Below are 11687 nucleotides of genomic sequence, written 5' to 3'. Positions count from 1 at the left end.
ACAACTATGCACCGGGGGGCTTTGGAGAGAAAAAGGAAAAAAATAAAATCTTTAAAAAAAACAAACCACCCCCCCCCCGAAAAAAAATGCACATGGATCTGAATAGACATTTCTTTAAAAGAAGACCTAAAAATGGCCAATAAGCATATGAAAAGGTGATCAATATCATTAGTCACTAGAAAAAATCCAAATCAAAACCACAGTGAGATAATACTTCATACCCACTAGGACCGTGAAATTAAAAAACACACAGACAATAACAAGCGTTGATGAGGATGTAAGGCCGGAACCCTCATACACTGCCAGTGGGAGTATAAAGTGGTGCCATCACTGTGGAATACGGTTTCTCAAAATGTTAAACATACAGTCATCAAACAACCCAGCAATTCCACTCCTGGATATGGCTTAGAGAAATGAAAACATATATACACAAAAACTTGTATGAACGTTCACAGCATCATGACAGGCATATAGCAGAAAGTCATCAGTTGTTCAACACAGATAAATGAGAAACAAAATGTGGGCTATCATTCCAATGGAATACTATTTGGCCATAAAAATGAATGAAGTACAGACACCTGCTACAATATGGATGAACCTTGAAAACATTATGCTAAGAAAGAGGCCAGACACAAAAGATCACATTTTATACGATTTCATTGATAAGAAACCTCCAGAGTAGGCAAATCCATACAGACTCCAATAGACTAGTGATTGCCAGTGGCTGGGGACGATGGGATAGGGAGCGACTGCTAATAGACACTCATAAATTTGGCAAAAGCTAAAGTCTGACATTAAAAAAGAAAATGTCAAACTTACTTTGAACGCACCCTCCGATTCCATGGATAACAGATCCCCATCAAATGGAATGAGATCTAAGCTGTATTCCTCCCTATGAATAAAGGATCCCAAAACACCCAGATCCTTCAACCGCTGTTCGCACAATAAGCTACGTCGTGGCACAAACAAAATATGGAAATCTCTTGCTGGGCCACGTCTGTCTTCACTGCAAAAGAAGTAACATTTGTTAGCTTATGAGCTCTCTATAGTCACAGACTATTTAGCTTAGTTTATCCCTACAGCCTAGCCCACTGCCTGGCACACAGCAGGCACTAAATAAATGCTGGTTACATAAACATATGCATATTGACTTTCAGACCCAAATTGTTACAGTTGCTTCCTTGCTCTCTTTTTTCCCCTGACAAGGAAGAAGCACTGATTCATAGTCACTATTTTTAGATGCACTTTCTAGCTTTCTCTTAAACCATTTATGTGGCATCAAAGCTCTCAGGTTTATTTCAGCAGGAAATCTGTGTCTTATTGAAAACAAATAGTTCTTTAATCAAACCAGTGCCGTGATAGAGAGTCTTATACTAAAAATGAAAGATCACTCTTGACTCCCACCTCTACTCTCCTTGAAAGTGAACTTCCCTAAATAGCCCATATGCTTTTAAGATTTTAGGGGCCACGGCAATCAATTGTACCACAGAGTGCAGACTGGGCTGAGAGAACTTCCTCTACAGATTGGATGCTATATTAAATTTTAATCAGCTCTTACTTATTTTGCTTATGAAATTCAAGCACACTAAATTCAATATATTGAAAAAATAACCATTAGAGGCTTTGTTTTTTTAATTAGAGTCCTTTCTACTGAAAAAGGCCCAAACTGTTAGCTGTCCTGAAAGAATGCGGTCATATGATGACTTCCCCTCTCAAACTGTTTTAACAACTTCACAAGTTTCCCACGCTCCCTCTTGTATTCTTTCACGCCTGTCCCCGTTTTCCAAAAGATCACTTTCCAATGCACTGGCAGGAGAAGGGGTTGCAATGAGGACCTTAGTACAGTAAAACCATTAGAAGGACCAACCTCTTTTGCCCCACACATAAGCTCTGAGAGATACCTGAGCACATTTTCAGCAATTATATCCATCAATTCTAGCCTGGGTCTGACAAAAAAAATAATATTCTTGACATCAGCTGCTGGCAAACGACTTCCTTTAAGTGTAAACATTTTTTCCACTTCATGTTCCTAGGTAAACACATACACAAAAGGTTAACAAGAAATCTGAAACGTACCTATTAGATCCAGACTCAGACATAATAAACACTCCCAGTCAAATGCACTTTATTTTCAAAATTTAGATCCCCCGAAGCCAGACGTATAAAGGACAAACTTTCAGGATGAAGTCACTGCTATTGCATTTGAATTCAAATGACTCTCACAGGATGAACTATCAAAGACACTAGGTAACAGGGAAATAATGCAACGCTAGTAATTTCTCTACGGTTAGGATCAGTATAGAACACCGGCCAAAGGACTACTGTACACAAAATGACAGTCACGCATTAGTAACAGTGTTTATAAAGACCCAAAACCTTTGCAAACCAATTACTCAGGAGGAAATGTGAAATCCTACTGTTATTGCTAAAGTACAGAATTATTAATCCCTGAACAAAACTCAAAGAGCTCATTTACCTTCAGTAGCGAATACTGTGCAATCAGGCCAAACGGTCCTGTGAGGTACTCGTCCCAAACTATTGCCTATAAGAGGGGAGAAATATTCTCTTATTATGGTTAATATCAGGAATTTCAACAACATCAACAAAAAATAGCAGTCATATGTAGTAGGAATATTTGCTTCAAACTCTGAATTAGTAAAAAGTTTAATTGGCTCTGACCACATTCATACCCTACGGGTCTAAAGAAAAAGAGCATCAGGGGCAACTGATGGTCATGGGAAAGTTAAGACTTAATCATCGTCCTCAACAGAAAGAAGGAACTGTGGTTTCTTGTGTATCAGTGTCATGGTATTATTATGTTGAACCATATGGAAACTGCCAATGGCAATAGTTCAAGCTAGTATTTTATATATAAGTATCATATAATCCAACTATATAATACTAAAACCTCTGATAGAGGTATTAAAAATCTTATTTCAACAGGAACTTTAAGTAACATGTCCAAGGTCATACAGGGACCTTGGACACTATATACAGTATAAGGGAGTCAGGATTCCAGCCTAGGACTTAAGGACCCCACAAGTCATTGCTCTGGGCCACTATGAGTATTTCACTGCTAAACTCCAGGGACATTTCTTTTTCTTTCTTTTTCAAACTGAAATTTTTGTTGAGATAACTGTAGATTAACATTCAGTTGTAAGAAATAATACAGAGAGATCTCCTGTACACTTTGCCCAGTTTCACCTAACGGTAATATTTTGCAAAACTATAAGACAATATTACAACTAGGATATTAATCCAATCCACGATCTTATTCAGATTTCAGCTCATTTCTAGAGCTTGAACTGGACACCTCGGACTCAGCCTGCCTCCTTCTCTCAATGGCTGCCAGCACTCACTCTACCTCTTGGGGTTCTATTCTTTCTAAGATTGATTCCTGAGTTTCCCCAGTTCTTTTCTCTTCCGAGTTGTACTGCCAGATACTTAGGGGGACTGATAAAACCTAAGGCGAGAGGAGAGAGGTAACGCCACTTAAAAGAAATCCTATAAAGTCTCTGATCTACGGTTTCAGACTCAATTGTGAGCTGGGTGCTAGTAAACATCTAACAGGAAGAACAATCCTATTTCAGGAAGGTCACGTTGAAACCTCAAACAACTACAACTGCTCTTATAATTCGTGTGAGCAGCAGGTTGTAAGGTGTTGGTGGCTTCACAGTCTTTCGAAGGTACGATTTGTAAAGTCAAGTACGATCGTTGTAGTGAATGGACACCGGAATCTCTACGTTCTTAGGCCAGGCCCGCCTCACCCGTCCCAGTGTCTCAGGGGGCTCCAGACCTGCTCCTCTGCACCTAAAGGGCGCCTGACAAGCCCGTTCACGACGGGCTGAGATATACGGTGTGCTTACTTTGCTGCCATAAAACAATCGTGATGCCATGCCGACTCCAGGCTGTACGACCCAGGCCGCACCAGCGGGCCCTCTCCCCGCCTCATCGTTCCCGCCTGCTCGCCTCCCTGGAAGCCCCAGGCGACCTCGTACACCGGGGGCTCAGGCGGTCAGGGACGGGATTAGGCCAGGCCGGACAGGGCTTGAGAGCAGTGTCGCCGCATCCTGTCCCTCACCTTGCTTCCCGCGCACTTGTCCAGGAATTCGCGCAGCTCGCGACGCACCGCCTCGCGCAGCACGTTCAGGTTCACTCGCCCGTAGGACAGGTGCGCCGCCATGTTGCCCCTCGCCCCCTTTCCCCCCCTAATCCAACCGTGCCCGCTTCCCCCAACGCGAGGCCCAGGAACGCGGTCACGTGACGGCGCGATCACATGACCAGGGCCGCGGACAGCACGCCAAACCCGGAAACCGGAATCGGCCGGCGTGTGCCGCGCTCTTTTCTGGCCCTAGCGCCCGCCGCCTTCCTCCACCGCGTGGGTTCCGACGGCCCCATCCAGACCCTGCCTCAGTCCGGGGTCGCTGGGCGCTGAGACTTGAGTTTGAAGACGGAGGCTGGGTGCTACTCGTGCCGTTTAAAAATCGCGACTTTCTTCTTAGCAGCAAGCGTACTCGCTGTAAAATGGTAACCTGAACCTAAACTTGAGTGGCAGTCTCTTAAATTATAGCAATCAAAAGCTCCTTCGCTTTGCTCTTTTGGTTTGTGGGCTAAACTTTACAAAACGGCCAGTAGCGGAGGGAACCTTGAGTACTTGTCTGTTCAGCTCTTTCTAGTAAACTTTCACTGCGACATGGTATTTCATACAAATACTAGCCGACGGGGAACCCAGGTCCCGCCAGTTGCTTCATCAGAAAATTCGCGTGTGAGTTGTGAGGATTAAAGAGGATGTAATTCACATCGTGCAATTCCTATAGAAAGCTTAGCAGGGTCCCTGGAACTTAACTGTTCAATAAATGATACCTATTGCTTTAGGATGACATGGGTTTCCATACTTTGAGGTGGAAGTTGGCTAACTGGGATCGGGTGAAAGACGCTGAAAATGTTTCGTCTTCGAGCGCATGGCTCCCGTCAGTCTGTCATAACACTTTACGTTATGAAGAAGGGACTCGCTAAGCAATTACCATGGGGTCTGAGTAAAAAGCGGAATTTGGGGATGCAGAAAAGCAATCATACAATTATACATACTTCCACTCTCAAGTTTATGATTCCATCAAAGACATTTTAAAATAACTTGTTTTCACTCATGCAGACTGTTCTGTGCCATTTCTCAAACCGGTTTTCACAGGGATTCTCTACCTGTATCACAAATTATTCTCACGTGTGCGGGGTTTTGTTCAACTGAGAATGCGTATTATTTTAGCACAGTCTGAGAGAGTAAATGTTGAGCTCAGCAGGCCACGTCAGGAACTGTTGAATGAGGGCACAACTTACTCTAAGAGGTAGAATGCCAAGGCTAGTGAAATCTCAAGTATGCGCGAGTGGAAAAGAGTAAGACCAGGATCAACTATCCTCAAACACGATCAAGATGATCAACAGAGGTGTTTTACTTCCTGTAGAGACACAATGATCGGAGACACTGCTGTAGTTGCCCTATAAAGATTGCAGACTTGCTTAGTGTTTTTTTTTTTATTGAGATATAATTGACATGTAACATTGTATGAATGTTTCAGGTGTACAACATAGATCTGATAATTGTACATATTGCAAAATGATTACCACAGTAAGTTTATATGAGTCTTTTATTCCCCTATGGTCAATACTGAAGTCAAGGACTACTGTCAGGGTATTATTTAGGTAAAAGTAATGTTTTTGTTCAACTAGTAACTCTGCTTTGGAAATATCTACTTGTGGGGAAGTCTGTGCTCATAAAACAGATATTTGATTCAGTAATCATTTTGGTAAATATCACAGCAACTTTCACAGAGTTTCTTTCCAAAACGTCAAGGATTAATACATGGTGCCACTTATATTTTTGTCAGGTAATATGGTGTGATATAGCAATGGCTAGCAACCTTAGGTATTTATTTTATGCTGAATAGGTCATAGACTGCTTTGAGATAAAAATGATAAACCAATTTCTTCAAAGCTGTTTATCAACAGTGGAAACCGTTATTTGGATCTATAGTGCCTGCTCGTTTGAAGAAAAACTATTATGACAGATAAACCTGAGAATAATATCAGTTTACTACCACAGGCAAAAAAGAACCATTTATTAAAGGAGATACAGAACGTTTGTTTGCTCAAATTTTAATACTGCTTTACATAGTTTGTGAATCAATTCCTATTATAATGTTTATAACCAAAAATTTCAACTGATTACAGATTTACTTTTCACTTGTCAACACAGAGTTGATAATCTTGAGGGGAAAATACATCAAAGGCATATGTACAATTATAGAAGTTCTTATTATACATGTAGCATGGAAGATACATTTATTTATTACTTTTTACATATTCTAGAAGACATTAAAATGAAGATAAATAGATTCAAACTGGTTGATAAACTTATGGTGGCTGAGGTCCTTCATTTTATTCTTTGTGATAAGAAAATCCAAAATTATTTATGGTGAATTTCTCATCATACATTCATTCTAAAAACACAGTAAAAAAAAAATCTTGTAAAGACTGCAGATTGGTTAATTTAGGTGTTTAATAGTGGCTTATTATCTAATTATTTGACTGCTGGGGATATCTGCTGTAGAAGGAAAAAAAATATGAGAAAATTTTCCCATTTACACCTGATAAAGAAACAAAATGAAAACAACAGAAAAAACAGTTGTAAAGCTACGTGATGCTATTTCTGGCCTAGTCCGTTATGTCCTGATGCACATTTTAAGTGTTTTCTTTTTCATAAAGGTAAAAATCTGAAAAGAAAGACACATTGTGTATGTTTTTTCCCAAAATATAGATTTTTTAAAAAATATATACATATAATATATAGAAGCTGAAATTATGCAAAACCAATAAACAAAACGCCACAGTAGAATAAGTGGGTGCAGCATATAGATTATAAAATGTCCCCACAGCAGTTTTGGGGCTTCCCCCTCCCTTTACCTGTTTTATGATTTTATAATCACACCTACGTATTATCAAGCCTGAAATAAAGGCACTACTGACATCAGGTAGTGCAAAGAGCTCAGATATTTCTTTGATGTAGAATAAAATACTTTGAGTAGATGAAAATGCAAAATGGCACATTTTTTTCAACTCATTCCAGTGTCAAAGCTTAACCAAAACATCTAAATATACAAATGCAGCCTGGAAATATTTTAGTGCAAATATGAAAAATAACAGCATAATTTAAAGGTACTTAAATAAGGTGTTGTAAGGGTGGGGACGGTCCAACGAGGTTCCCTAGGGACAACAAATGTAATGGCATCTGGTGCAATGTCTTGTTAAAACTTTTAAAAATCAAGAAGACAAAATTAGAGGTGAAAACTCACCTACTAAGCATTTATTATTCTAACTTAAGGGGAGACTAAAAGGGCGATTTGTTGAAGATCAAAATATTTTCCTAGATTTGTCGATGGGGGTCAAAAATAATGTGAGTTCTCCTGAAGTCTGCACACACAATGCTGGTGTTCAATTGCCTAAATGCTAGTGCATCTGAGAAAGCCCAGTTTGTGACTTGAGTTTTCATCAGAAGGTCTCGTCGTCATTGCAGTTGGTTGCCCAGTGCCCAAACATCTCACAGATTTCACAGTACGGGCGTTCCTCGCTCCGACTGCCATGGTGGGTGGAATGCGGGGGGTCATCAGACATCTGTGCCTGGGTAGGACAATCCTCGGTGTCATGGAGATCAAAGCAGTCACATATGTCACAGAAGAGGCGAGGTTTCTTCTTAGACTGTTTTTCCTGGTCATCACTACAAATGTTAACACGTATAATCAGAAACTCATCTCTATCAGAAGAAATTCAAGAGATAATATCACTTCTAAAGAATAAAAAGCAAGAACAAATTATGGCCAAGTCTGGGAGCCACAAGTGTAGGTACTACAATCCACGTTGAAAATTTTCATGTCAAACCATTTGTAGTGTATTGCTCTCTTTCCAGATTTATAGCCATATAACCACAAAGCAATTGCTTCTCCAATCCACTGGAGAACCTAACTTTAAACACACACATTTCTTTAGATGGAACTAAGGTTCCCATCAGTGCTGTTTCACGTGAAGTACCTGTCATAATTGTTGAAGTCATCACCATTCCCGTTAAGGGCTGCTTCTGACATCATCTCCACCTTCATCTTGAGGTCTTGATTCTTCCTCTGGAGGTCCACTATTACTGAATTTAGGAAATCAATCTAATTTGTCCAAGAAAAGAAAAACATGTGTCAAATGTCTGACAGGCGTGCGCCGGAGTACCAACAAGTCACAGGGGCGTACTCTCCTGCTACGGCCGCAGAGTGTGCTGGGCACTGCAGAAGGGGCCAACAGTGGCTGTTCCCGAACCCATATTTCATATATACACACACACAAAATGTTACAAAAAGCACAACCAGTTAGTTGCTCCCTTAAGCTGTAGAACCAATCCAGGACTTTTATGTTCTGTAGGTTTGAAAAAGTCCATGGAAATTCTCCTCAGCCCACCATTGAACACTTAGTGATTGGTCACAGCGGGACGGTAAATGTGTCTTCAGAGAAAAATGAAGGAGTTTTAAGCAGAAAGTTCAAACTCCCTTTCAACTGAGGAGACACTTTGGCACCCGATGACAGGGCAGCCTTCAGGTGCCACACATATGAAGAGCCCCTGTGCCAAGACTCACTGGGCACTGGGACGACAGGATGCCCATCAGGAGGAAACGCTCTTGTCTTAACATTTCCTTTCAAACCAAGGGCACAAAATATATTATTAAAAAAAGATTCTTCCGTCTTCTACAAATAATAAAAAGGTCTCACTTCTCTAAATATCCATTGGGGAAAAAAATCCCACTTTACAATATTAAAAAATACGTGTGTGTATGTATATATGTTCACATACATACATATTTCATTTTTTTAAAGAAATATTTGGCCTTTTTCTCCTGCTGGGGCAAGTTATAAAACAAAGCTAGCAGTCACTAGCTTTGTGATTCTCTGTAGAACACTCCTAACGCTGAAGGCAGACCCACTGAATCTCTTTTCACTTCTCAAACTGCATTTTCTAAGAATTTATCCTGTTAGGAGATCCATTTCAGGAAGGAAAAAAGCCACAAAATGGATGTAAATATAGTGGGAAACCACACACGCACACGTGCTCGAAAATTAGGAAACATAAATAATACCATTTGCTGATTGGAAGAAAGTGATGGCAGCGGCAGATGAAACAAACAGAAGCAGAAAGGAAAGGGGGAAAGAGAAAACACTGTTAATTAAATTTATGCTTATGAGGCATACAAACTAAGCAGACAATGCTATCCAGGGTAAGTTAGTATGTTTGTTGACTCCTTTCATGCCTTTCAAAGGAGATGTCGGATAACTAAGACAAATCACAAACTGAGTTTTTCTTTTATTTAAAAGTGAAAGATGGCTTTTGTACCTTTGAATTTTGAACAGGATAACTATATCTAAACTATATTATTAAAATTAAAGATAGATGTTTGTTGCTAATGTGCTATTATATTTCCAAATATAGAACGGTTTGCCTCCATATAATCCCATTTTTAAAACTAAGGCTGTTTTGATAATTTTGGCTTTAGGAAACAATTTTCAAGAACCTCATCTTTTTAAGGTAAAGATGAGAAAGGAACCATTTGACAAAGCAATTCTACTTCTAGGAATTTATCCTAAAGAAATAATAGTATATCTGCAAAATGATAGATGTTTATAATACACCTAAAAGATCAGAAATATCCGAAATGTCATGCCAATCGATAGGGAACTGATTAAATCACAGTACATCCATATAACGGAATACCATACAACTATAAAAAAAGTAAGTGCAGACCAGTTTGTGTAATATGCCACCATTTATGTAAAAAAAGAAGGGGAAAGGGGGCCAGCCCCATGGCTGAGTCATTAAGTTCGTGCGCTCTGCTTCGGTGGCCCAGGATTGCACAGGTTCAGATCCTGGGCAGAGACATGGCACCACTCATCAGGCCATGCTTAGGCAGCGTCCCACATAGCACAACCAGAGGCACTCACAACTAGAATATACAATCATGTACTGGGGGGTTTTGGGGAGAAGAAGGAAAAAAAAATAAAGAAGACTGGCAACAGATGTTAGCTCAGCTGCCAATCTTTTAAAAAAAAAGAAAAAGGGGGCCAGCCGGGTGGTGCAGCGGTTAAGTTTGCATGTACAGTTTCAGCAGCCCGGCGTTCGCCAGTTCAGATCCCGGGTGCAGACATGGCACTGCTTGGCAAGCCATGCTGTGGTGGGCGTGCCACATATAAAGCAGAGGGAGATGGGCACAGATGTTAGTCAGGGCCAGCCTTCCTCAGCAAAAAGAGGAGGATTGGCAGATGTTAGCTCAGGGCTAGTCTTCCTCAAAAAAAAAAAGAGAAAGAATGGGAAAAAGACTGTATTAGTCTTGGCTTGTATATACATTTTTTTTAATCTCTGAAAAGATAAACAAAAAAAGGACACTAATAATAGTGATTAACTGTTTGGGGAGTTGGGAACCGAGGAGGAGAGAGAGGAGGGAGATTTTCTGTTCAGAGGGAGATTTTATTTCTGTATGTATTTGTAATATTGTTTAATGTTTACACCGTATGAATGTATTACCTATTCAAAAGATTAAATGATTTTTAAAAGTAGCAAGTAAGCAAAGCAAAAGGAAGGAACATTACCTGACTCTCTTGGGCTCTTTCATCCTCGTCTGCCTGAGTATCAGTATTACCTTATATTTAAAAAAAAAAAAAAGTGGAGGGGGGATTTCTTAAAAATTACAATCTTTTTTTCCTTGTTATTGCAATGAAAGGGTCAATGTTAGAAATTCATTTTCACATGGAATTCCCAGGTGTGCCTCTTTGAGAACACATTCATGAATTCCCATCCCATGTCTGGACCCCTAAAGGATCTACCTAGATGCTGGCCCTACCCCTCAGGTGTTCTCTCTCAGGCTGGCCCAGTGCTGGGTAAGAGTGCCCTCACACCCATCTGAATTTAAAGAACCAACTATCATTCTTTCACAAAGGGACCATCTCTGTTCTCCACTGCAGTGTACTTTCAGGACCCACAGTTGCTACTGGGATGGCAGCTAACACCTACCATCGTATATTTCTGCCAACATGCAAGACCACGGGAAGGTCCAGAGTGCGGATCCCAGGCACACCCATGTGTGTGGGACCTGGGTCGTGACTAGCCCTCATCTGATTATACAGTGGGAGAGCCAAGGACAGATGGGGCAGATCAGGGGCAGGGCATCTCTAATGGGAATGGCTCCTCTACAGGAAGCAGCGGTGTTAGAAAGAAGCGCCACGCGATCATCATTTTACCTGAGGAGCTGCTGAGCTGCCTCTTGTTTTCTTTGAGTTGAAGCTCCAAGTTCTTTACCTTGAGCTCAAGCTTCACCTTATCAGACTCTAGAGACTGAACAACTGAATGCAAGGACTTGGCAGAGGCGTTTTCTCCCCTGAGCACTGTGACCTGAAACACAGTGGTTTAACTTAGGCTCGGAGTTGAACAAAAAGAGGGAGCGTGAATGTTCACCTTAGACGGTACTCTACCTCATTTCTCAGTTTTTCCAGCTCTGCATCCTTTTCTGTGAGTAAGGCACTAGTAATACTGATGGATTTCTGCAAGGAGGCTTTTTCTTCATCTGTGTCTTTTATTAACTTGGATTCTCTAAAAGACCAAAGAGTTAAAA

General features: G+C 40.7%; 2 protein-coding genes across 13 annotated transcripts in view; both read right to left on the bottom strand.

Annotated features, from left to right (window-relative positions):
- VPS33A (VPS33A core subunit of CORVET and HOPS complexes) overlaps positions 1 to 4236 on the bottom strand; it is a 20101-nt gene extending 15865 nt beyond the window's left edge. Inside the window, exons 1-4 of the mRNA XM_046640850.1 lie at positions 4082 to 4236; positions 2477 to 2542; positions 1902 to 2029; positions 820 to 1006 (exon numbers count right to left, since the gene is read on the bottom strand). Of these exons, the coding sequence (XP_046496806.1) occupies positions 820 to 1006; positions 1902 to 2029; positions 2477 to 2542; positions 4082 to 4183 (483 nt within the window). The 5' untranslated portion in view covers positions 4184 to 4236. The remainder of the gene's footprint in view (positions 1 to 819; positions 1007 to 1901; positions 2030 to 2476; positions 2543 to 4081) is intronic.
- Positions 4237 to 6067: 1831 nt separating this feature from the next.
- The window catches only part of CLIP1 (CAP-Gly domain containing linker protein 1), a 113986-nt gene continuing 108366 nt past the window's right edge, over positions 6068 to 11687 (bottom strand). For 8 of the 12 annotated variants that reach the window (XM_046638952.1, XM_046638954.1, XM_046638956.1 and 5 more), the window contains 6 exons: positions 11548 to 11665; positions 11317 to 11467; positions 10669 to 10718; positions 9165 to 9170; positions 8080 to 8204; positions 6068 to 7768 (listed from right to left, as the gene is read on the bottom strand). In XM_046638952.1, coding sequence (XP_046494908.1) covers positions 7543 to 7768; positions 8080 to 8204; positions 9165 to 9170; positions 10669 to 10718; positions 11317 to 11467; positions 11548 to 11665 — 676 coding nt within the window. In that variant the 3' untranslated portion in view covers positions 6068 to 7542. The remainder of the gene's footprint in view (positions 7769 to 8079; positions 8205 to 9164; positions 9171 to 10668; positions 10719 to 11316; positions 11468 to 11547; positions 11666 to 11687) is intronic. The other 4 variants (XM_046638962.1, XM_046638955.1, XM_046638957.1 and 1 more) reach the window with 1 other exon arrangement.

This window comes from Equus quagga, chromosome 15 (genome assembly GCF_021613505.1).
Source record: "Equus quagga isolate Etosha38 chromosome 15, UCLA_HA_Equagga_1.0, whole genome shotgun sequence".
Lineage (NCBI taxonomy): Eukaryota > Metazoa > Chordata > Mammalia > Perissodactyla > Equidae > Equus > Equus quagga.
This window is presented reverse-complemented; position numbering and strand designations above follow the sequence as displayed.